The sequence below is a fragment of the Rhinatrema bivittatum genome, chromosome 1, assembly GCF_901001135.1.
Source record: "Rhinatrema bivittatum chromosome 1, aRhiBiv1.1, whole genome shotgun sequence".
Classification (NCBI taxonomy): Eukaryota; Metazoa; Chordata; class Amphibia; order Gymnophiona; family Rhinatrematidae; genus Rhinatrema; species Rhinatrema bivittatum.
Genome location: NC_042615.1, coordinates 252,910,416 through 252,936,406, shown reverse-complemented (window position 1 = coordinate 252,936,406; position 25,991 = coordinate 252,910,416). Strand labels below are relative to the sequence as shown.

General features: G+C 46.4%; 1 protein-coding gene across 4 annotated transcripts in view; it reads right to left on the bottom strand.

Annotated features, from left to right (window-relative positions):
- The window catches only part of CHL1 (cell adhesion molecule L1 like), a 244,933-nt gene that overhangs the window by 10,999 nt on the left and 207,943 nt on the right, over window positions 1-25,991 (bottom strand). For 3 of the 4 annotated variants that reach the window (XM_029593458.1, XM_029593467.1, XM_029593449.1), the window contains 3 exons: window positions 14,548-14,709; window positions 12,633-12,764; window positions 3,095-3,167 (listed from right to left, as the gene is read on the bottom strand). In XM_029593458.1, coding sequence (XP_029449318.1) covers window positions 3,095-3,167; window positions 12,633-12,764; window positions 14,548-14,709 — 367 coding nt within the window. The remainder of the gene's footprint in view (window positions 1-3,094; window positions 3,168-12,632; window positions 12,765-14,547; window positions 14,710-25,991) is intronic. The other variant, XM_029593476.1, reaches the window with a different exon arrangement.

Sequence of the window (25,991 nt, the reverse complement as noted above, 5' to 3'; positions counted from 1 at the left end):
CAGCCTATCTCTTAGCACCGGTTGACCCATGGCACCCTGCTCCAGGTCACCACGCTTTGAAGGCTCGTGCTCCACTCTAGGGGCCATTCCGCAGAGCCCTTTCCTGCTCAAAGAAAGGGAACTCTCCCCGGTGTTGCAGCCTATCTCTTAGTGTCTGTTGACCCATGTTGAACCACTGTTCACATGGCACTCTGCTCCAGGTCGCCACGCTTTGAAGGCTCGTGCTCCACTCTAGGGGCGAACCCATTCTAGGGAGCCCTTTCCTGCACAAAGGAACGGGAACTCTCCCCGGGTGTAACCAGCCTGTATCTACCCTCTGCCTCTGTGCCTTGCTGCCATACACCAGATGACTCACTCAACTCCTTGTGGTGCTCTTGCCATTATCATAGTTGCTCAGTGTGTTGGTGCTAGTCTCTCTGCTTGCTATGTTCCCCCTTCATTGTGCTGTAGGATGTTGATGCCACTTATCTTGCCGCTTTGCCTGTTGTGCTGCCTTCGAGGGTTCATGCATCTGTTATCAGTGCTCGCTATTGAAGCTGTGGTGTATTTTTGACACTCTCGCTGCTGCTTTGCACCTCTATTAAAGCACTCTTCTTGCCACACCTGGTACCCCTTTGCCCCTTTAAAGTACCTTAGGCTATTCATGCCACTTTGGTGCCACTTTGCCACAGTCTAAGTACCTTGGAGCTCTTTTGTTGTTTTGATGATTGCTCCCCAGAGGTTTCATCAAAATTGATAATAAAACCCCAATTCTGCAGCCAAAAATAGACTGCAAATACTTCCCCCATTGACTTTAATGGGAACCGGAAAACGAATGCACGTATCAACGTATCGGGGGCGCCATTGGACGAATGCAACGTATTTGCCCACCGACGAATACGAATACCGAATCGGATGAATCCGTACCCTCTGCACATCCCTAGGACTGGCAGAGGCAGAGTATTGTCTTGCTGTCACACTGTCTAGCTGCCTTGCCCCTGATGTTACATCTGGGGGTCTTGCTACCACCTGCCAAACCCTAGACTCTATAGCTTATGGGTCTTGATGCCACTCTGCCTTGCTGTTATGCTACACCTTGGGGGGGGGGGTGCCTTTTTTTAAAATGTATTATTTATTCATTTCAATATTACTTCCACAAAGAATAAACTTTGCTACAGAAAAGTGATACATATAGGCAGACATTTTTAAGTCAAACAATATATATAAAAAGAAAGGAACAATATTCCTTCAATACATCTTTGTATCCATTAGACCCCCATCAGTAAGAGGAGGCTAGCTTATTAAGGAGAATTACAGGAAAAAAAATAATACTTGAAATTACCTAGCTTAATACAGCAACATAAAACAATTTACGTCAAACATTAGTCACATCAGATGGTACAAGCTTCCTTGACTCAATGAACTTTTTTTTAGCTCTTCCGGGGAAGTGAAGACAAAATTATCGCCCCCGAACTTGACCATGCATTTGCATGGATATCTTAGGAAGAACGATGCCCCTAAGGCTTGGGTTTCCTGCCGTAAGGCCAGGAAGCCCTTCCTTCTTTCCTGAGTACTTTTAGAAAAGTCCGGGAAGATTCTCACTAAATGTCCCATAAATGAAACATTAGATTTCTTGAAATATTTCTTCATGATTTTACTTAAATCACTCTCAGTCAGGAAGGTAACCAATAATGTAGCTCTCTCTATAATTTTATAATTAGAGGATTCCAAAAAATCTGTGAGGTTATATCCAGATCTATAGCTTGTGTCTGCGCTTGTGATCTTGAAGCCTATGGTAAAAAATACACTTTGTCAAAGGGGGGGGGAGAATCTCTTCTGAAGTAAATTCTAAGATTTCCAGGAAATATCTCCTTAGGGGGGGTCTTTCTGCCATTCAGCCGTGCTGCCATACCCCAGACGCTACATGTTGTGGCTCTGTAGAAGGGCTTGGAGAAGGACCACATACATTGAATAGGATTAGAAGTAAGGTAAAGCTTAATCAATTTTCAGAAGTGGATAAAGCAATGGGGCTGGATGGAAAAGAGGTGATCTGGAGGTTGTAGCTGGGAGAGTGAGGATGGAGGATGTGCTTAGGAGAGGGGGGGGGTTCTTTGGAGGGATATGCATTGTAGGGAATACGTATGGGGTGGGGGGCTCTGGAGATATGTATGGGAGAGGGGGATCTAGGGGTTGTGTATGGATGGATGTATATGGCAGAGAGGGGCTCTGGAAGATGTGTTTGACTGGATGTGTATAGAAGAATGGGGAATTGTGGAGGATATGCAAAGGAGGGAGAGAGGACCTCTGGGGGTTGTGTATGAAGGTGGGGGTATGCTGCAGGCCTATATTTCTATACAGGCATAGTAAGTCTATGCTTAGTGAGGCAAAAATCTGGGGATGACATGCACTGCTGACAATGTGCTATCTCCTGCTGCTCAGGATGGGCCTGAAAGGACATGCACACACATACACACCCCTAAGTTACACCCCTGGGAATACTTTGATTTAAAGTGGCCCTGCTTTAGGCAATTTTTCAAATGTATCTAGCCAGATGAGGGATTGTGAGCATTGTATTCTGCTGAGCAGTTAAACACAGTGGCCTAGTTTCACTGCATGGCTATATGCAAGGGAGTCAATAATCTGAATTTAAGCTGTTTTGATGCTTTGCTCAAAATTTGCCCTATTTATTGACTCTCTCTCATTCTTAGCCACTTCAAAAGGTGGGCATTTTGGTAGGTGGGCTTGGGTCAGGGAGGTTTCAAATATATGTGCATAGATTTTCCACCCATAGATACAGCACGAGCTGTACCAAGTGTTAGCAAAAGTTGAAAGGGAAACTAACTGGGTAGTTTTCTTTTGAACTTCACGACAAGTTATGCGGGTACGTATCATGGCATCAGCCATTCTATTGAAAGTTGCCCCCATGTGTCTTAAAGGTACACAAGGGGTTACCTACTGCTCTGCTACCTCTTCACTTAGATCATTAATATGCACATAAATGATATCTTTAAATCCATCTCCTGTATGTGAACAGTTGTGGCTTTAGTACTGATAGCTCATGTAACCTGCAAACAAACCAAACCAAATCAGCTATTACTTAGGAATTTTGCTTTACCTATAGTCTCCAAAATTTTCATCTTTCATAGACTCTGCTTCAAGGTCTGGATGCAGATCTTCCTTTTCTTTCACTGCAAAGTAATAAAAAAAATTGGCATTTTCCTCCATATTGTGTTTTCTTTGTTAGATCACATGGGGAAAAGAAAAAATTGCCCCTGAAAACAGAATGCATCACACTACCCGAGCACAGAGGAACCCCAATTAAAGGAAAGCCAGGACAAGCACAGAGGTGTGGAGATGTAGGGGAAAGCCAGAGATCAGTTGGGATTTATGGCATTACACCAGAAATGAAATGGCACAAACCCGACAGGACTCAGGGTCCTGATCTGTCGTTATGTTTTGCTTCTGCATTTTTGTGTCAGTGCATACTGAGGACTGATACTCGGAGCAATTTTTAGAGTGGACCGTGGGTAATGAAATGCATGATCATATATACACATAGCAAATCCCATATTTCACTACCACACTAGGTAAAATTTATATATTTATAATCTCCTTCCTCATCCCTTTCGCCTCTCTATTTTTCTTTCCTGCCCTCATTTCTCTCTCCTTCTCTCCTCCTCTATATTGCTTCCCACTTCCAACCTCCTCCCTTACCCTGGATCCTTTACTTTTCTTAAGTCGCCTCTGCTGTTTTACAGTGTCCCCCATTGTGCCTTTGAAAAACAACAACAGCCACTGCTGCTGGGTAGCCTAAGCAGGTGAGGCATTAGGAGGGGGAGCAGCCATGGGAATGGAAGTGTCTCTCCGCCTGCTGCTCCTGCCTCTCCCTCCTCCTAACAGCTCATTTAGGCCGAAACAGACTGGAGCGCACAGTTTAGCCCCCGTTTTGCCGCGCGTTTTAGAAGCGCTATTGTTACCCTTTATACTGTAAGGGGTAATAGCGCGTGGAAAACGCGGGGCCAACCACCCCGAATCTAATAGCGCTCATCACATGCAAATGTGTGTTGATGAGCCTATTAGTTATTATCCCGGAATACTGAAAGTAAAATGTGCGGCCAAGGGCAGGCGTTAACCTTAGAAAGCACTGGGAAAAATGTACAGAAAAGCAGAAAAAAAACTGCTTTTCTGTACGCCCTCCGACTTAATATCATAGCGATATTAAAGTCGGAGGCACCAAAAGTAAAAAAAAATTATTATTTTTTTTTTAAATCTGCCTGCCGGCGACCGTTTTCCGAACCCATGGCTGTCAGCGGGTTCGAAAACCGACGCAGGTAAAATTAACCGTCGATTGTTGGACCTGATGACAGCCGCCACTTCTGCTAATAAGAAGACGCTAGAGACGCACTATTGTCCCTAACATCTCCTTATTAGCTCGACACCCAATTTAAATAGAGAAACGCGCGCCCAGGAGAGGTGCCTGGGCGTGCGTCGGGAGAGCGGGCGCTCAACATGGAGCGCTGGCTCTCCTGCATTTTTTTACTGAATCAGCCTGATTGGTTGCCAGAACAGAGTGACCAGTGAGCTACAGGAGGTGGTAGAAACAGCAGCAATGCACTGAGAGCACCTACTCCCCATAGTGCTGACCCTGAAAGTGGACATGGCCCAGTTCCTGCCATAGCAGCGGCTTCCAAGGCAGAGGCTAGCTTCCTGCTATAATACTGGCCTCCTAGAGCATGCAGCAGCCCAAGTTCTGTCCTAATAGTGTTCCCCTCCACTGTACAAAGGGGACCAGTTTCTGTCTTAGAAGGCTTATGCTGTTTTGTGTGGACACTGAGTAATCAGCAGTCTGATGTGAAAGAAAGAATAGGAGTTAAGTGGGGAAAATGCTCAGTAAATGGGGTCATGAGTTCATTCCTGAGGCAATGGAGGGTGAAATGATTTGCCTAAGGTCACAAGGAGGGGCATTAGTATTTGAACCCTGGCTTTCCTGTTTCTCAGCCCACTGCTATAACCACTAAGCTAAAAATGCAGACAAAAAAAGCAATTGTCAATCAGTTAAAAGACCTGTATTAAAGAAATCCTAAAATAATTTTGGCAATGAGTATCTGTAAGCCAGTATCAACACCTGTCGACCAACCCACTTCAGAAGAATAAGATTCAATTCTGTAGGGTTTGGACTCGTTAAAGATTACCATGGCAAGTAACACCCAATGAGTGTTGCTGCATTGGACTATATTGAGTTAGCTAGTACTGGAACAGCTCCCCTATGAGGAAAGGCTGAAGAGGTTAGGGCTGTTCAGCTTGGAGAAGAGACGGCTGAGGGGGGATATGATAGAGGTCTTTAAGATCATGAGAGGTCTTGAATGAGTAGATGTGACTCAGTTATTTACACTTTCGAATAATAGAAGGACTAGGGGGCATTCCATGAAGTTAGCAAGTAACACATTTAAGACTAATGGGAGAAAATTCTTTTTCACTCAACGCACAATAAAGCTCTGGAATTTGTTGCCAGAGGAGGTGGTTAGTGCAATTAGTGTAGCTGGGTTCAAAAAAGGTTTGGATAAGTTCTTGGAGGAGAAGTTCATTAATGGCTATTAATCAATTATACTTAGGGAATAGCTACTGCTATTAATTGCATCAGTAGCATGGATTCTTCTTAGTGTTTGGGTAATTGCCAGGTTCTTGTGGCCTGGTTTTGGCCTCTGTTGGAAACAGGATGCTGGGCTTGATGGACCCTTGGTCTGACCCAGCATGGCAATTTCTTATGTTCTTATGTTCTTAACAGGGTTTCCGTACAACGCTGAATGAGTACTTGTTGCTTTCTGTTTCTACGTGAGTTAGGTTGTTAGCTGCTTACAGCTCTATTTTACTTTGTTAATAAATCAGTGCTATTTTACTGCTTTTGCAAAGAAGAAACCTCCCTGACTAGTTTTTCTTTAGAAAGCATTCTTTTATCTAAACTAACTCCATTGCGCCATAAATCTCTAATGGAACCCAAATAAAGCGGTAACTTTACCCAGTTATGGCGTGCTGAATATCAACCTCAATAAGAATTGACTCCCTAATTGAAATATTCAAATGTGTTTGTGCCCATGTTTGGACATGTCTCCTCCCAATGAGCACTGCAGCGAAATTCAGAAGCTACACATAGAAGCTGTTGAGAATACGCGATTTAAAACTTAAGAAATGTCATGCTGGGTGAGACCAAAAGGCAATCAAACCCAGCATCCTGCCTTTGACAGTGGAAAGTCCAGGTCACAAGTACCTGACAGGATCCCAAAGAGCAGATCCAGTCCTTCATATTCAGAACCAGGGGTAAGCATGGTGACTTTCCCAAGTCTACATGGCTAACAATGGCATATGGATTTTTCTTCCAGGAACTTTAGCCAGAGCTGCTTATGAGGAAGCTACTGCCACCATTGCTCCTAACTCAGGTCCAGTTGTTTGTCTGAAAAAATGCTTGGTCTTGTCGGGCAAGGCCACACCCACTCACTGTCATCATCCGCTGACTGGATAAGGGCTTAGCCTTTAGACGGGATATCTGCCAGCGGGCCTGTGCCTTTGAGAGCCCTTCAAGCGGCCCGTGAGAGCATGAGAAAATGGCAATTATAGGTGCTGGCTGGATATTCTTGGCCATGGGCTAGGACTATTGATTAAAGTCGCTACTGGTATGTACTTCGGTATTTTAAGGTGGACTAAATCTGTTAAACTGGGTGGCATTATGACCAAGCTGATCCCAGTAATTAATAGTAATAGGGCTGGATAATTAGGGTGGTTATAGTACTTCTCGGGCTTTGAAACATCCATTGCCCTTGGACATTGTTGGTGGTAATTTGAAGCCCCATGGTGAAAACAAATATGCTGTTTTTAATGATTTCAAATGTGGCTTGTTAAATACCCATTATATCAAGTCAAAAACACAATAATTACATGATTTGATTCTTGACAATGTGGTTTATATATTTTGTATAGCAGAAACATGGCTTGGAGAGGCTGATGATATGGTTTTACATGAGATACACTTTTTACCTTTGTAGTTGCTCCTTTCAGTTTTCTTCTATTTTTCTCATTTTATCAACGTTTCCCTTTTGAAAGTTTAGCACGAGAACCATGGATTTGCTTACTGTCCCTCTTCCAGTCATTAATTCAAATTTGATCATATTATGATCACTATTGCCAAGCGGCCCCACCTCAATTACCTCTCTCACCAAATCCTGTGCTCCACTGAGAATTAGATCTAAAATTGCTCCCTCTCTTGTCGGTTCCTGTACCAATTGCTCCATAAAAATGTCATTTATTCCATCCAGGAACTTTATCTCTCTAGCATGTCCCGATGAAACATTTAACCAGTCAATATTGGGGTAATTGAAATCTAAAGTATACAATACTCTTATAACCACTGTACAACGAATTATGTGACCTTAGAGAAAATATTGTATCATTTAATTTTTGCTTAAGTAGGTATCAATGCTTAAACTGTAGTATTTATACGTACATGTCACATTTGTAGATTAGGGACCTTCATAACATCCACGGTGCTGCAAGTTAATACTTGTATTTTGCACCTGTGTGGATCATTTTTAATCATTGGTCCAACAGTCCATTACGCAGACACAAAATTGTATGCTTTTTAAGGTGTTTTTGTATTTTTCAATTTTTTTATATTTGTATAAAACCCTTTGTTAAATACCCATTATGTCCGGCATGGCATAGAGTCCAACAGGATAAACATCCTGCATGAGACTAAATTTGTATAAAACCCTTTGTGTTTTATACAAATATAAAAAATTAAAAAATACAAAAACGCCTTAAAAAGCATACAATTTTGTGTCTGCATGATGGACTGTTGGATCAATGATTAAAAATGATCCACACAGGTGCAAAATACAAGTATTAACTTGCAGCACCGTTGATGTTATGAAGGTCCCTAATCTACAAATGTGACATGTACGTATAAATACTACAGTTTAAGCATTGATACCTACTTAAGCAAAAATTAAATGATACAACGTTTTCTCTAAGGTAATTGAAATCTCCCATCACTACTGCACTACTAATTTGGTTAGCTTCCCTAATTTCTCTTAGCATTTCACTGTCCGTCTCACCATTTTGGCCAGGTAGATGGTAGTATACTCATATCACTATAGTCTTCCCTAACATACAAGGGATTTCTACTCATAAAGATTTGATTGTGCATTTAGTCTCATGCAGGATGTTTATCCTGTTGGACTCTATGCCATCCCAGACATAAAGCACCACACTGCCTCCCGGGTGCTCCTCTCTGTCATTGCGATATAATTTGTACCCCGGTATAGCACTGTCCCATTGGTTGCCCTCCTTCCACCATGTCTCTGAGATGCCAATTAAGTCTATGTCATCATTCACTGCTATACATTCTAATTCTACCATCTTACTTCTGGCATTAGCATACAAACATTTCAAAGTTTGTTTTTTATTTGTATTTTCATTTTGCTTTTTAATTGATAGGGATAATTTAGAATTTTTTTTAGCTCAGTTGAGGTTTTAGTTACAGGCACTTTGACTACTTTTCTTGTTACTGGAACCTCACTGTCGGGATGCCCTAATTCTAATGTGTCATTAGTATCCTTTGAAGATACCTCCCTCCGAACCATGCGCTGCTGAGCGACTGTCGGCTTTCCCCTTTGTTCTAGTTTAAAAGCTGCTCTATCTCCTTTTTTAGATTAGCGCCAGCAGTCTGGTTCCACCCTGGTTAAGGTGGAGCCCATCCCTTCAGAAGAGATTCTCCCTTCCCCAAACGTTCCCCAGTTTCTTACAAAACTGAATCCCTCTTCCTTCCACCATCGTCTCATCCTTGCATTGAGACTCCAGAGCTCTGCCTGCCCCTGGGGACCTACGTGTGGAACAGGGAGCTTTTCAGAGATTGCTCCCCTTCAGGTTCTGGATTTAAGCTTTCTACCTAAGAGCCTAAATTTGGCTTCCAGAACCTCCCTCCCTCATTTTCCTATGTCGTTGGTGCCCACATGTCAAGACAGCCGGCTCCTCCCCAGCACTGTCTAAAATCCTATCTAGGTGACGCACCAGGTAGGATGTTACCAGATGATCCTCATGCCCACCAGCCACCCAGCTGTCTACATTCCTAATAATCAAATCACCAACTATGATGGCTAACCTAACCCTTCCCTCCTGGGCAGTAGGACTTGGAGACACATCCTCGGTGTGAAAGGACAATGCACCACCTGGAGAGCAGGTCCTTGCTACAGGATCCTCTCCTGCTGCACTAGGTTGATGCTCTCCGATCATGAGACCTTCTTCCTCCAAGGCAGCACCAGGGCTGCCAGTCTGAAGTTGGGACTTGGCTACTATGTCCCTGAAGGTCTCATCTATATACCTCTCTGTCTGCCTCAGCTCCTCCAGGTCTGCCACTCTAGCCTCCAGAGATCAGACTCGTTCTCTGAGAGACAAGAGCTCTTTGCATCGCATGCACATGTACAATTTCTCACCGACGGGTAAAAAATCATACATGTGACACTCGATGCAAAAGACTGGGAAGCCCTCCTCTTGCTGCTGGACTGCTGCCTTCATCTCAATTTTGATCAGTTCCTAGTTAAGTTTTAGGTTGCTATGGGAGTAGGAATGTGTCTAATTAGAGTCCTTTAAATGTATTAGTGAATTCACTATATGTCTGGTAGTGGCCTACAGGGGAATGATCAACCTCTCAATAAAGTGTGGGGAATTCGTGAAATGAAGTTAAAAGGCTGGGTTGTTTTTTTTTTTGTGTGAAAGTGGCACCTACCTATAAATTAAATGATGAGCTAGGGGTGGGAGAGTTGGGAAATACAAACAGTTTAACTTATGTTTATTCGCTGCCTTACTATTAAAAGCACAAAACACAAAAAACCCACTAAATAATATTCCTCAATAGTTAACTTCACCCCAATACTTTTAAAAAATAAAATTTCCCAAGCAAAACTTACTGATTCCTTTCAGCCACCAGCTAGGTGATCCTCTCCTCTCAGTGCTTCCACTTTGTGAGCAATATTGCATAAGGAATAGAAAGTAAAGTTTGTCTATTTGTGGATGATACTAAGATCTTCAATAGAGTGGACACGCCGGAAAGATAAGAGAGAATGAAACGTGATTTAAGGAAACTTGAACAGTGGTTGAAGATATGGCAGCTGGGATTCAATGCCAAGAAGTGCAGAGTCATGCATCTGGGATGCAGTAATCCAAAAGAGCTGTATGTGATGGGGGGTGAAGGCTGTTGTGCACAGACCAAGAGACGGACCTTGGGGTGATAGTGTCTAGAGATTTAAAGATGGTGAAGCAATGTGACAAGGTGATAGCTAAAGCCAGAAGAATGCTGGGCTGTATAGAGAGAGAAATAATAAGAAAAAGGAGTTGATAATCCCCTTGTGTTGCATCCGTCGGTTGCAGATGGCTGCGACTACTCTGCCTCACCTCTCTTCTACCCTTTTCCTCCTGCCTTGGAAGGATGGCTGCCTCCACTGCTGTTTGCCAAAACCCTCGGCGTCTCTGAGCCAGCATGGGCGTCCCTGTCCGCCATGCTTCTTTCTGAAGGTCTCCTAGGGCACGCGCACGCATGCTGCCTACGTTTATGAATATGTCATGGTGGGAACCTCGGGGGTGGTCCCACCGCATGACGTCAGTACCTCTGGGTATTTAAACCTTCACTCCGCTCCAGTTCAACGAGTTAGCAAGGACTTTGGTTTTGCTACTCTGACCACTTCTAAGCTGCTCGCTTGGATTCTTCACCACCCTCTGGGGTATCTCGCTCCTACGGAAGCTCTGGGTACCCGCTCCTCGGGGGCCTCTCGCTTCTACTCGCCCCCTGGGGTTGATCTGCCTAACCTTAAGGACACTCACTCCTTGGGGGTCCAGTCTGCTTTCTTTCAGGAACCCTCGATTCTCCTAGGTACTCACTCCTCGAGGGCCTAATCTGCTCAGGGTATCCTGCACCTCGGACCTCGGGTCCCTTTCCTCCTTCTACTACAAAAGGAAGTTATCAGCACTGCCACTCTGTGAGTATCACTACGCTCCAGCTCTCCTCATTCCACCCTTCAGGTTCACGGCCTATTCCGTGCTGCGGAACACTACCAGACGTTTGCTACATCTGGGTGAGACCATCTTCTACAGCGACTGTCTGAGCTTACTGTGTTATTGTTGGACTACAGTACTGTCCATTCCTTGGGCAAGATTCAACTCTTCAACAGCAGTATAATAAAGCTTTTTTTCCTCAGTGTCTGCTTACTAGAGTCTAGCCAATCGCTGTTGTTCCCAACGGGGATCCTCCCCATGGGAGGAGTCATCGCCACTTCGACCAAGAGTCCACAATATGCCACAAACCCAACACCTTGTATAGGTCCTTGGTGAGGCCTCACCTGGAATATTGTGTTCAGTTCTGGAGTCTGTATCTCAAAAGGGACAGAAACAGGATGGAAATGGTCCAGAGAAGGGTGAACAAAATGGTCAATCAAATGACTTATGAGGAGAGGTTGAAGGCAGAAATATGTTTACTCTGGAGGAGAGGAGATACAGGGGAGGTATGAAACAGACCTTCAGATACCTAAAAGGTTTTAATGATGCACAATAGACAAACTTTTTCTGTTGCAAAGAAATCAATAAAACTAGGGGTCACGAAATGAAATGCCAGGGAGGATGACTCAGAACCAACATCAGGAAATATTTCTTCACTGAAAGGGTGGTGGATGCCTGAAATTCCTTGCTAGCGCGGCAGATACTATCCTTAGCCAATAATCCTGCATACTGTTCATGCAACTCCATCATTGATTTCTGCTTCAATGGCAGGGGGAAAAGAGGAAAAGGGGAATTGGATTCAGACAGCAACCAAAAAGGACCCTGACTTTTATGGTCTGGGGAAACAAATAAGCATGGGGCTAACTTGCTGGTGCGGCGGTTACTACCCTTAACCAATAAGCCTGATGCTTTTGATGCAACTCCAATATTGCTCTCTGCTTCAATGGCAAGAGGTAATGAGGAATTGGACTCAGTCAGCAACCAACAAGGGGCCCTGATGTTTGCAGTCTGGGAAACTGATAAGTGTGTGGGTGACCTGCTCGGTGAGGCAGATACTACCATAAGCTTGCTGGGCAGACTGGATGGAGTATTTGGTCCTTTTCTGTCGTCAGTTCTATGTTTCTATGTTTACTTATTATCACGGACTTTTCCGTTACCTGTTCCACCCCACTCAAGATTTTATAGACCTATATCATACGCTGCCTTGACTAAATAAAATGCAAGTCACATCATGGTTTCTTTTTGCCTCTTTTCTCTCTGTTCTCCCTTTTTGCCTTCCCAGGATGAGTACCAGGACGATCCTGGTCCTAATGCAACTGAAAGGTAGGAGAGATAATTTACTATCAAGACTGAATCCCTCAGCACCGTTCTGCATGGACAGCAATCTTCTTACCTCCGCCCTGGGACTCAGGCACCTCACCCCGGCAGTGCTTCTAAAGTCTGCTACCTGTATCAGACAAGAGGCTCAAACACAAGTCTCCTGCTTTGCATCCCTTTATAGAGAGAAACCCTGTTTCAGTCCTTACCTGTGTGATGAATACAGAGCGCCCGAGAACTGCAGAATACAAACTTAAGTACATTTATCGAAATTGGGGGCTTTTTCGGCTTTCACTTACCAGAATATTTTCCTCCTTTATTTCTGTGAACAAAACAAACAACTAGCAAGATAAGAGTGAGCAGCGCTACAGCGCACATGAGTCCAATAAACCAGCCTTGGGTGGAGACGCCCTCGTGGACCCCAACGTACGCTGAAAGAAGGGCAACAGAAGAGTTAGTGAGAGCTTTACAATTAAAAATGGGAACATTTTTTTTTTTTTTATAGTACAACTTACTGCAAAGTTATGCCCATACGTCTAAGCCCACACACAGCCTAATTTCGAAACACAACATACCCATATAAATTGTCTTTAAAAGCTGGGTTGTTTGGTAGCTCAATATATACATTACATAGGGCCATTCTTGGGGAGGGGTGGCAAACTGGGGCCCTGCACACTGTTATGCCACTTGATTTCATTTCCTGTTCCTGGAGAGTCCTGGCAGGCGAGGAACTGAAGCGGCTCCTCCAGAAAGCCTGGAAGGACAGACAATTGCTCCTCAGTCTCAGGGGTTTCCTCTTTGCCCTTCGTGCTCAGGCAGCGGAGGCCACTCTGGCTGATTTTTCCTGGGCTCTGCAGCCCCCTAGGTTCAGCCCTGTATATGTGTATGTAACATTAGTGGCACACGATACGCGTGTTATTGGCATGCTTCCTTCTGCTCACATGTACTTGTTGAAAATGTAAATCACAGATTTAGGTTCAGAAGTCTCCTCCCGCCACCGAACTGCCTCTTATGAACATATTTTACACACACACAGATTTAGGGAGCTGAAAATTCACTTAAGTGCATTCAGCTCAGCTGAACTTTTAATTCCTTATTCTATGAGCTTAGATCCTGTCTAAACTTTCGAAAATGTGCCCCAGAATTGTTTCTAGAACTCTCTGCCACAAGCTAACCTTGGCATTTTTATTCTCAGGGCTTTATAGGTGACTTTGATGATAGGGAATAAGTTGTCTGATGTACATGATTTCCTGTCAAGGTTAATGAATGATCTGTACCACAAAGACAGCATTCAGCATCCAGAGACACCTGCTACTGCTCCAGTGAAATTAATGCTACAGCAGAAAGCTGGAGATATTCTTTAATGCAAAAGCAATTGTGAGCAGAAGCATTTCAGTGTGTTTGAGATGCAGCCAGACTGCCACAAAAGCCTGGTCTAAAGAAGAGCATATTACACTGGATGTCAGACTGCCGCAGGCGTGTGCTATAAGGCAGAGAAAGCTACATAGGATGGCAGAGTGGCACAGGGGCTCTAGCATATGGCAGAGAGAGCTGTATAGGCTGGCAGAGTGGCATAGGGGCTCTAACATAAGGCAGAGGGTATTGTGCAGGTTGAAATGTTACCAATCATGCCAAAGTACTAATCTGTGAGTTCACTGTTTAGGATTCTGAATTCAGTTTTCAATCAGAAGTGATCACTTTTCAGCTTAACCCCTTTCTGACCATGAACATAAAATAGCAGCAAAGTTTAAATCTGATCAGCTTTAAGAAAAGAACAATTTCTTTCTTTTTTAAGGGTAAATTTTCAATAGGGTGTCTAACTTCAAACGTACATGGGCACTTTTCATCGGGTACAAACCCAGCTAATGATATCCACACATGATTTGTTTTAATATTGGCTTGTTACTTAGCTAAATACATGCACATTAGTGGTATCCCTATTAAACATTTACATTTTGGAAACAAATTTATGCATGTAACTTACAACCATACACCCGCAAAATCTTCCCGCCCACCCTCCCTGAACTCCTGTATTTAAAGCGGCTAAACGTACACATTACGAGCCTGTGTGCATACTTTCAGGAAACTAAAAATCCACTCATAGGGATCCAGTCAAGCTACCCGCGTAAGTTCATGTTATGCGTTTGGATCCTGACTGGGCCTTTGAAAATTTACCCCTTAGTGTATTACCCCAAAGGGGTATGCATTTCTCACCTCTGCCCCTCGTCTCAATTACATCTTCAAAAATGCTAGAATTACTGGCCTCACTCTTAGTGACTAGCTGGACAGTGAGCTGCACTCTTGGCTCGTGCGAGTCAGTGGGGCGAAACCTTTGTGTGGAATTTACTGCTTCGGAAATCCTCCCGATCCCCATGCCTATGAAATGTTAATGTACAGAATCAGGTCATACACATTAACGGTATTAACCCTGAAACACAAAGTTACTGTTCAGTGACATAACAGGGGGGAAAAAAATCCACAATGATTCAGCAACCCTTTGCTAATTCATTCAACAGCAACAATGAACTAGCTTGCTTCGTTATATTTTCCAAATAACACAGTGGAAGTAATACGTTTTGTTTGATAGGTTTGTGCTGTTATCGTTTGAAAAGCAATAATGTACGTTCATGCCTTGACTAGGGGCAGGGACTGGGGTGTGCAGCAGATCTTGTGGACTGCTCACCAATGAAGTGAAGTGGAGAAACACAGCATCACTTCATAGTGTTAAAATCCAAGGCTGAAGTGCTGCCCTTGCTGTTACATACAGGTACATTTTCAGCAGTGTCTGTAACTGCACTGAACTTTTAAGCCCACACAAAACTCGATTTGAAAACCCAAGGTACCCGCAAGGTCTTGTTTTGTATCCGAGTACTGCTATATAGAATTATTGTGTTATTATGAATGTACTTTTTTATCCGCCAAGTACTGTAATACCCCTCACTTCTAGTATGAAGTGCCTCCAACATCAAGTTGCATCTAAGAACCCTGGCTGAACTTCCTGCAACTAATAAACCTTTTTATAGGTCCTGCTGCCTGGACTTCCTGTGACACACAGCGATAACATCACATCTTGCCTAGTATAAAGGGAAGCTCAGTGCAAACACCTTTAAAACAGGTCCCTGATCATTGCAGTGCTGGTTGCTTTTGCATGTCTCTATCCTGCTCGTACCCTATTCTTGTTTTTCCAGGCTTCCTGCCTTGTTCCAGCCTGTCCAGCCTGTTCCCATCTCTCTGCTGGGTCTTCCTTGGACTGACTTCTCGTGCTGACTTCTGCCTGGAATTTGACTTCTTCTTATTTGCTGCCTGCCTCAACCTCAGCCTGGAACTCGACTTCCACTCTATCTTCCGCCTGCCTGGACTTCATCTTCGCTTTGCCCTCTGCCTATCTCGATCTTAGCTAGTATCTCGACTCTGCCTTGCTGTCAGGCTGCCCTGACTGCTGCTTGAACTCAGACTTTGCCTTGGGGCATATCAACTGCAAGATAGGCTGTATCAACTTAACAGCGGACCAACATCCAGATACGGACTGGCCCTTTTTCTTCGAAGTGGATACTTCTTCCATTGGGGCTGCAGCAGTTCTTTCAAAGGCAGCACCAGATAGCAAACTTCGCCCTTGCTCCTCCTTCACCAGAAAATTCTCATCCACCTAGAAAAACTATACAATTGGGGATTGGGTACTCCTGGCCTTAAAGCTCAGTCTCAAAGAATGGTTACATCTCTTGGAGGGGGGCCAAACACCCCTTCACTGTTACAACCAATCATAAAAACCTTCTCTACCTCCAGGAGGCCAAGAGACTAAATCCCCATCAGGCTCATTAGTTACTGTTCTTCAGCAGATTCGATTTCCGCCTGGTCTTTCACCCTGCTGAAGAGAATGCCAGAACAGACACTCTGTCCTGCTCATTCGACTACTCCAAGGCCTCCACTGAAATTTATTCGAGATCTGGTCAAAATTCTTTCTTCAGCCTCCTTTACAATTCCTGTCAGTAAGATGATAATGCCCATGTGCCTTAGAAAGAAGGTCCCCAAGTGGGGGCCATGGCTCTAAGCTGGGCGGATACCAAGGGATCCAAAAGACTACAGCTAATCTCGTGTCAATACTGTGGCCTTGGATGACCCAGGAAATCCAGACATATGTGGATTCTTCTCCCAAATGTGCTCACAACAAGTTGTCCCATCAATGCCCGTGGGGTCTTCTCCAACCTCTGCCTGTTTCAGACAAGCCACTGACTTCATCATAGATCTTTCTCCACCTGAGGGATTTATGGTTACCTAAGTTGTTGTGGACTGCTATTCGAAGATAGCATACTTTATTCCTTTGCCTTCACTGCCTTTGGTGCCTACTCTTTCTTGTCACTTCCTTAGGGAAGACTTCTGTCTACATGGACTACCCGAATACACTGTGAGTGATAGATGGGTACAGTTCATGTCTAAATTCTGTAGAAGTCTTTATAATAAAATCAATGCGTCCCTCAGTTTTTCTTCTGCTTACCACCCCCAGTCCAATGAGCTAACTGAAAGAACCAATGAAACCCTGAAAGCCTTCTTTCAGCCCAATGTCTTAGAGCAACAAAACTACTGGGCTCAATTGTTGCCAAAAGTGGAGTTCTGCTATAGCATGGTAGACATCCTAAGGTGCCCCTTCCTCTCCTCGTGACCATTTCAACACTAACAGCCAACCAAACAGCAATCAATCTTTTAGAATTTTGGGGAAGGACTCATCAACCTCTCCTTAAAACTGCTGAAAATTATAAGAAAAGTGCTGATAAGAGAAGATGTCCAGCAATCCAGTTGTCACCAGGAATCCTGGTTTGGTTAAGCATGCAGAACCTTCACCTAAAGCTTCCCTCCACTAAATTTGCTCCCCATTTCATCGGTCCTTATTCTATCTTGGATCTGTCACATAACAACTCATGTTACCCCTTACTCTGTGAATCTACAATGCCTTCCATGTGTCATTATTGAAGCCCTTGGTCATTAAGAGGCCAATATTCAGTAGGCCGATTAATAGAGACATTATTCGGCTACAGTTAGCTTGATAACTTGACCTGTATATTCAGTGGGATAAACGTCTCGCTGAATATACTTGCTTAAAGTTATCTAGCTTCATGTAACCAGCTAATTTTAAAGATTAACCGGCTATATTTGAATATAGCCAGTTAGATTTTAAAATTATCTAGCCTTATATGGCTGGATAACTTCAAAGATACCTGATTAAGTAGGGCTGTCAGTATAACTAAAAAAAAAATACAAGAAAGGGCCTATGACCCAAAAAACCATCCTTCCCCAACTAATATATAAATGACCCTGTCAGGCCTAGTGCCCCTCAGCCCTCAAAACATTACTGATCCCCCTCCCCCCATACCCTATCCCCATTTTTATAAGGAATGTTTCAATTATAACCCCCCTAGACTTTCAAACCCACCCTTGCAGTCAGAAACAAAATGCTATCACCCCTCCATCCCACACACCCCCAATGGTCAAATCAGATCACTGCTGGGAGCGAGGGTCTTCACTCACCCACTCCCAATGCTCCAGCACTGCTTCTGATAGACAGCGCTGATAGCGTCAACTAAACGTAACTACTTATCTGGCTATAATTTAGACAGATAAATGGCTGAATATGCCGATTTTGTTTTGAATATCAACTTCTAAGTTGAGAGACAGACAACCACCATTACCCATTGTAGTCTCCTCAGATCCTGACTCAGAATTTTTTTTAAAACTCTTTATTTAACAGGTTTTTAGGCATACAAGGTTTGAAGACATAGCATAGAAACCAAGCAAAAGTTCACACCTTTTCTTGCAATATCAAACAATCAAGGGTTCAAGGTTCATAAATCATATAATGGTAAAAGACCATCTCATAAACATTAACATCACATATCCATAGGTATGGATTGACCAACTCAGAATTTTAAGTACAAGAAATCCTGGACATCAAGCAACAATTAGGTAAACTCTACTATCTGATCTCTTGGAAGGGATATGGGCCTGAAGAAAACTCTTGGGAACCAACGGGCAACGTCCAAGCCTCTCTCCTAACCAATAGGTTTCACCAGCTCTTTCTCCATAAACCTGGAAAGGGGACTTGGGGGGGGGGGGGTACTGAAATGCCCTTCAACTTTAGTCTGAAATGCCTCCAGCATTATGTTGCATCTAAGCTTGAAGAAGTTAGGGCTGTTCAGCTTGAAGAAGAGACGGCTGAGGGGGGATATGATATAGGTCTTTAAGATCATGAGAGGTCTTGAACGAGTAGATGTGACTCGGTTATTTACACTTTCGAATAATAGAAGGACTAGGGGGGCATTCCATGAAGTTAGCAAGTAGCACATTTAAGACTAATCGGAGAAAATTCTTTTTCACTCAACGCACAATAAAGCTCTGGAATTTGTTGCCAGAGGATGTGGTTAGTGCAGTTAGTGTAGCTGGGTTCAAAAAAGGTTTGGATAAGTTCTTGGAGAAGTCCATTAATGGCTATTAATCAATTTTACTTAGGGAATAGCCACTGCTATTAATTGCATCAGTGGCATGGGATCTTCTTAGTGTTTGGGTAATTGCCAGGTTCTTGTGGCCTGGTTTGGCCTCTGTTGGAAACAGGATGCTGGGCTTGATGGACCCATGGTCTGACCCAGCATGGCAATTTCTTATGTTCTTATGTTCTTAAGGATCCTGGCTGCACTTCCTGCAGCTCCTGAGCCCTTTTTTTTAGGATGTGCTGCTTGGACTTCCTTTGACATGCACCGATGATATCTCATCTTGCCTTGTATAAAGGAAAGCTCAGAGCAACCATCCAGTGCTTCTGTAATAGGTCCCCTGCTCATTGCAGCATTAGTTGCCTCTGTGTCTCTCTATCCAAGTTAGGGTTTCATCTGCTACACAGACTTATCCTACCTCCATGACACCTCCCCACCAGCAGAGGCCTTCAGTATGCCTCATCACTAGTCTTGTTGAGTTCCTTCTCACTGCCCTTGCCATGCCCAAGCCCCAGCCCTATATAAACCTGCCTTGCCATTCTATCCTTATCTTCTCATGATGTCACTTCTGGCTCCGTGATCTGACCCTTCTTCTTGCCTTGTCTTGTGGCCTAACGACCTTCTGCCTTGCCTTGAGGACCATGGGCCTATCCTGCCTTGAGGCCTTTGGCTTTTTCTCTCTTGTTTATCTGCCTCGAGGCCTTCAGGATGATTCTGTCTGTTCCAAGCCCTGCTGCTTTGGCTTCTGTGTTCTTTGTTTGGCGTTTCCTTTGTCTGCCTTGTCTAAGCCCTGCCCTAGTCTGCCTTGCTGGAGGTATCCAGTCTGTATCCTGTCCAGTCCAGCCTAACCCAGAGTTCTGTCCTTGCCTTGTCTCACCCTTGTCTTATTTAGTTCCAGATCCTGCTTAGTATCCAGCCTGCCTTGTCCAAGCCTTGCCTGTGTGGACTCTCCACTATGATGTACTGGCTCCCAGAACCCAAGGGCTCAACTTGTGAGGGAGGATGCTGGCTAGGCAGAAGACCTAGTCCCGTGTCACTCCCCAGGTAGGCTTCCCAGACTCTGGGACCCATAACAGAATGAGAAGACCAACGCCTAGCTGCCAGAGTGAGTATGAGACCCTTAGCCCTGCCGGTTGGTCCAAGCCAGTTTTTTCTGTTACTACTAAGAATAATTCTGTTAAGAATATAAGAACATAAGAAATTGCCATGCTGGGTCAGACCAAGAGTCCATCAAGCCCAGCATCCTGTTTCCAACAGAGGCCAAACCAGGCCACAAGAACCTGGCAATTACCCAAACACTAAGAAGATCCCATGCTACTGATGCAATTAATAGCAGTGGCTATTCCCTAAGTAAACTTGATTAATAGCAGTTAATGGACTTCTCCTCCAAGAACTTATCCAAACCTTTTTTGAACCCAGCTACACTAACTGCACTAACCACATCCTCTGGCAACAAATTCCAGAGCTTTATTGTGCATTGAGTGAAAAAGAATTTTCTCCGATTAGTCTTAAATGTGCTACTTGCTAACTTCATGGAATGCCCCTAGTCTTTCTATTATTCGAAAGTGTAAATAACCGAGTTACATCTACTTGTTCAAGACCTCTCATGATCTTAAAGACCTCTATCATATCCCCCCTCAGCTGTCTCTTCTCCAAGCTGAACAGCCTTAACCTCTTCAGCCTTTCCTCATAGGGGAGCTGTTCCATCCCCTTTATTTATTTATTTATTTATTTATTTATTTATTTGAAGCTTTTATATACCGAGGTTTAGCACATGCCTTCACCCCGGTTTACATTGGAACGAAACAATGATACATAGAACAATTTGAGAAACAAAAGTATATGCAACTAGCATATGGAGAAGGATGTAACAGGAAATAACTAAAAATAATTTAATTCAAATAACGAAAATGAAAAAAGAAACGAAAAACGAGGAAGGTATATACAAACTCGTGCTCTGAATACAAGAAAGTCTGAATGGGAAAAGAAGGAAAAGAGGGGGGATGGGGTAGGTAATGGAAGGAGGAAGGGGTAGGTATGCGGAGAAGAGAAGAGGGGAGAAGGATGGGAAGCTTAAGGCATCACAATTGTGGTTTGCTTAAATCATCATTGAAAGTCTGGCTGAAGATCCAGGTTTTCAGTTCTTTTTTGAATGATTTATTTTCGATGATAGTGGTGAGGTAGCATGGTAGGGCGTTCCAGAGTTTAGGCCCCGCTGTGGAGAGAGCTCTATTTCTGGTGTTAGTAAGCTTAGCCATGGGATATGTGGGTATTTCGAGTAGACGTTTTTCAGAAGTTCTGGTGTTCCGTTGAGGTTTGTGGGGGTGGAACATTTTACTGACTGCGGAGTTAACTGAATTGTGTAATGCATCGTGGATGATCGTCAGGGTTTTGTATTCAATTCTCTGAATGATTGGTAGCCAGTGTAGGCTTTTTAATATTGGGGTGATGTGATCCGATTTTTTATTTCCGGTCAGTACTCTTGCAGCGGCATTCTGCAGTAACTGCAGCGGTTTTAAGGTGGATTTGGGGAGACCTAATAACATTGAGTTGCAGTAGTCTAAGCTGCTGAAGATCAGGGATTGTAGAACTGTTCGGAATTCCTGATGGTGTACTTTATCATATTGGTTGCCCTTCTCTGTACCTTCTCCATCGCAACTATATCTTTTTTGAGATGCGGTGACCAGAATTGTACACAGTATTCAAGGTGCGGTCTCACCATGGAGTGATATAGAGGCATTATGTCATTTTCCGTTTTATTAACCATTCCCTTCCTAATAATTCTTAACATTCTATTTGCTTTTTTGACTGCTGCAGCACACTGAGCTGACAATTTTAAACTATTATCCACCCACTATGATGCCTAGATCTTTTTCCTGGGTGGTAGCTCCTAATATGAATCCTAACATCATGTAACTACAGCAAGGGTTATTTTTCCCTATATGCAACACCTTGCACTTGTCCACATTAAATTTCATCTGCCATTTGTATGCCCAATTTTCCAGTCTTACAAGGTCCTCCTGTAATGTTTCAGAGTCTGCTTGTGATTTAACTACTCTGAATAATTTTGTATCATCCGCAAATTTGATAACCTCACTCCTCATATTCCTTTCCAGATCATTTATATATATATTGAAAAGCACCGATCCAAGTACAGATTCCTGAGGCACTGTTTACCCTTTTCCACTGAGAGAACTGACCATTTAATCCTACTCTCTGTTTCCTGTCTTTTAACCAGTTTGTGATCTTGGCTATCAGAATCCTTAGGAAACAAAATCTTCTGCCTTGTTTGTTATGTTGAGGGTCCCTACAAAACCTTTGGAAGGTCAGCTGGGCCCCGTGCACAGCTGGCCAGGATAATGTAGGCTCAGGCGCGCGTCGGGAGCAGGGTAAAGCGGGGGGGGGGGGGGGGGGGGGGGGGGGAGCACATAAGGGAGGCAGTTAGGTCAGGCAGGGGTCAGGGGAAGTAGCAGAGGGCGTGGAGTAAGGAGGAGGGGTAGGCAAGGCACGGCTGCGGTGTTGGCAGGCCGTAATTGGTGGGAAGCCCAGAGGGGGATCTTGAGGGGGCGGAGTCTCGGGGCAGGGCGGCGTTGGTTTCACTTCGCCGCGACTGCCCTGAGAGCCGGTCGACTGTTTTTCTTTTCTGGCTGCGCTTTAAAAAAAAAAAAAATAAAATAAATAAAATAAAAATAAAACAAGGCAAGTGATAATTTTGTGGGCAGCTGGAAGGATTGGAGCGGTGGGCTCTGCTGACTTTGGACGGCTCTCCGGGCCTTCGTGTTGAAGGCATTCGCGCCGGGTCTGATGGAGTCGGAGGAAGCTGCCTCTGTGCCCGGGGAGCTGGAGGAGGGCGGTGACTTGCCGCGACGGGAGCTCGTGTCCGTCCCCTTTGCGGCGGATTGGGTGAGTCCTGTGCCGCTCGGGGTGGCCGGAGTTGGGGGGCTGATGGCGGTGGAGGGTGGGGGTGTCGGCGACGGGGTGCGGCTGAGTCCGCGGCGGGACGGCGGTCCTGGTCGTGGGAGGGCAGGGCGTGGCGCCGGTAGTGTGCGGGCTTCGCGGGCTTCCAGGTCGCGATCGCGGGCGCCGGGCAGGGGGAGAGGACGGGGGGCGCGGTTTCCCGAGCTGGCGTGGAGCGTAGCTGGCGGTGTGGGGTGTGAAGGTCCTGGGCAGGGCATGGGGACGGCTGGTGGTGCTGCGGGGGGTGTAGCCGGGGGGTAGCGGCTTGGCGGGGCCGGTAAGGGCACTGAGGCGGAGCGGGGTAGGTCGGCGTGCAGCTTCTGGGCCGCCTTCGCGTGCCGTTTCCCTTGGCGGGGATGTCCCTGAGGGGTGGCAGGCGGGGTGGCTTTGGGCAGATGCGAGGGGGGGCTTCGGGGAGCTGGGTTGGCAGGAGGGGCGGGAGGACTTGATGGCCTGGGGGGGGGCGTCGGGCCAGCCATCTGTTGCATGGCTGGAGGAGCGGGGTCCGATGGCCCGGGAGGGGCCTGTTGCAGGCCGGGGGGGTGCAGCGTGGAGCGTGAATGGCGGGGAGTTGGGGATGCGGGATTCCCTTGTTTTCCCGCCCGGCACAGCGGGTTCCCTTTCCCCTCGAGGCTCCAGTGGGGGTAGGGGTCGGTCTGGGGACTTTGTTCCTCGGTCTGGGCCTGGTTCGGGGTGCGGGGAGTCGGGGGCGGGAGCCGCGGCTCCTGTTCTTGGTCCTGGACGGGCGGCGGGTGTGGTCGGGGAGCTTGGGCTGGTCTCTCCTGTCCCTGTTTGTGTTCCTCAGCAGGACTTGACGGGTGCGGAGTGGGAAGAGCCTGGGTCGTCGAGGCAGGAGGCTTGGCGGAATGCGCCACCCGGTGAGGAGGGACGGGCGCCTAGGCCTTTGGCTGCAGCGCCAGGCTTGCTTGCAGTGGATCGGAGGACGCCGGGTGAGTTGGTCTTCTTTCCCACCGCAGGTGTTCGCGAGGGATCTGAGGGGGGACACCCCGGGGGGGATGGGGTTGAAGCGGACGTCGGTGGGGGGGGTTCGGCAGCCCATGGATGGCGAGGTTGACCCGAAGGATGGGGGGGGTCGGGCGAGGAAGGTTCGTGCGAAGAAGTCCAAGTCAAAACGGCGGCGCGCACGGGATAGTTCGTCGGGGTCTTCGTCTTCTTCTTCGTCGTCCTCGACCTCCTCGTCTGACTCTGCGGGGTCGGTGAAGGCGGCTTCTAGGTCCGGGGGGGCGGTGCGGGGTACCCCGGCCTTGGTCGCGCTTACGGAATTATGGGAAGAGGTGCCCCGGGCGGTCCGGAAGAAGATACGGCGCCGTAGGTTCGTTGATATTTTTAAGCTGCTGGAGGGGCGTCGGGGGAGGAGGAAGGACAAGAAGAAACGGGACAAAAGTGGGCGCTTTCCCGGGTCGCGGGTGCCGATTGCGCGGAATATCCATAACTGGATGCGTTCGTTTTTGAGGCTGGCGAGCGTGATTGGTCACTATGACCCATCGCAGTATGGGCCTCTGTTGGCATACGGGGATGCGATTTTGGCTGCTAGTAAGACCTATGAAGGCTGGTCGTGGCTAAACTATGACGAGCGCTTCCGGGACCGGATGGAAGAAAACCGGTTTATGTCCTGGGGTACGCAGGATGTCGGCTTGTGGTTGACGCAAATGGCCTCCAAAGTCCCCGGGGGGGGTTTGGGGGTGGGTGCGTCGCAGGGGGTAGCTTCTTTTCGGCCATTTCGTCTGGGGTTCCCCGCGGCTAGTGCGGGGAAGGCTGGTGCGGGGGGCAGTGACGTCTGTTGGCAGTTCAACAGATCCCAATGCATGTTTACGGACTGCAAATTCCGGCACGCGTGCGCGTCTTGTGGTGGGGGGCACCCCGCGTTCAAATGTGTTAGGAAGCCGGGAGATGGCTCGGGGCCCGCTCCTGGGCCGAAAGGGGCAGGTAAGTAACCGTTTCGGTAGGGCGGCCACTCCTGTCCGCATAGAAGCGATGCGTCCGTGGTTGCAGGGGTACCCGATGGCAGGGATGGCGGAAGTGTTGTTGCGGGGTTTTACACGGGGGTTTCGGATCCCGTGTTCGTGGGGGGGACCAGTGGGTGGGGGGTTGCGTTGTCCTTCGGTGACCCGTTTGTCTCACGTAGTGCGGGCTAAATTGCAGGCGGAGATTGATTTGGGTCGTATCGCGGGTCCTTTTGCGGAGCCCCCGTTTCCGGACTTGGTGCTTTCACCATTGGCGGTGGTGCCTAAACGGGAGCCGGGTAAGTATCGTTTGATTCATAACTTGTCCTTTCCTGAAGGGGGCTCTGTGAACGACGCTATTCCCAAGGAATTGTGCGGGGTGCGTTATGCTTCATTCGATTCGGCCGTCCGGGTGATTTTCCGTTGTGGCCAGGGTGCGCTGCTGGCAAAGGTTGACATCGAGGCGGCTTTCCGATTGTTGCCCGTAGATCCTGAGAATTTTCGTTTGTTGGGTTTTCGTTTCCAGCGGGGCTTTTATTTTGATATGTGCATGCCAATGGGTTGCTCCATAGCGTGCGCTTATTTTGAGGCGTTTAGCTCCTTTTGCATTGGGTGGTGGAGTGCCGCTCGGGGGTCTTCAAACATCGTTCATTATTTAGATGATTTTCTGCTGGTGGGTGCTGCGGACACGGACGCATGTGCGGAGTTGTTGCACTGTTTCCAGGCGGTCGCTCTGGAATTTGGGATTCCTCTTGCGGGGGACAAGACGGAAGGGCCTTGCACTACTTTGGTGTTTTTGGGGATTGAGGTGGACTCGGTCGCGATGGAGTCGCGTTTGCCCCTGGAGAAGGTTGAGCGTTTGCGGGGTCTGGTGAGCTCCGCGTTGCGTCGGCCCAAGTTAATGCTTGTCGAGCTGCAATCGCTGGTGGGGAGTCTCAATTTTGCGTGTCGGGTGATTCCGATGGGTCGGGTTTTTCTGAGACGGTTGACTAGGGCCACGGCGGGGGTGGGGAAGAAGCATTACAGGGTTCGTGTGACCAGCTCGATGAAGGAAGATTTGCTGGTGTGGGATCGGTTTTTGGTTGGGTTTAACGGGATTGCGTTCTGGCAGGAGGATCCGCTGTCCAACCACGACCTGGAGTTGTTTACGGACGCGGCGGGCTCTTTCGGTTTTGGTGCCTACTTTCATGGGGCGTGGTGCGCGGCGGCGTGGCCGGAGGATTGGGTGGTGTCTGGTACTACAAGGAATATTACGTTCCTT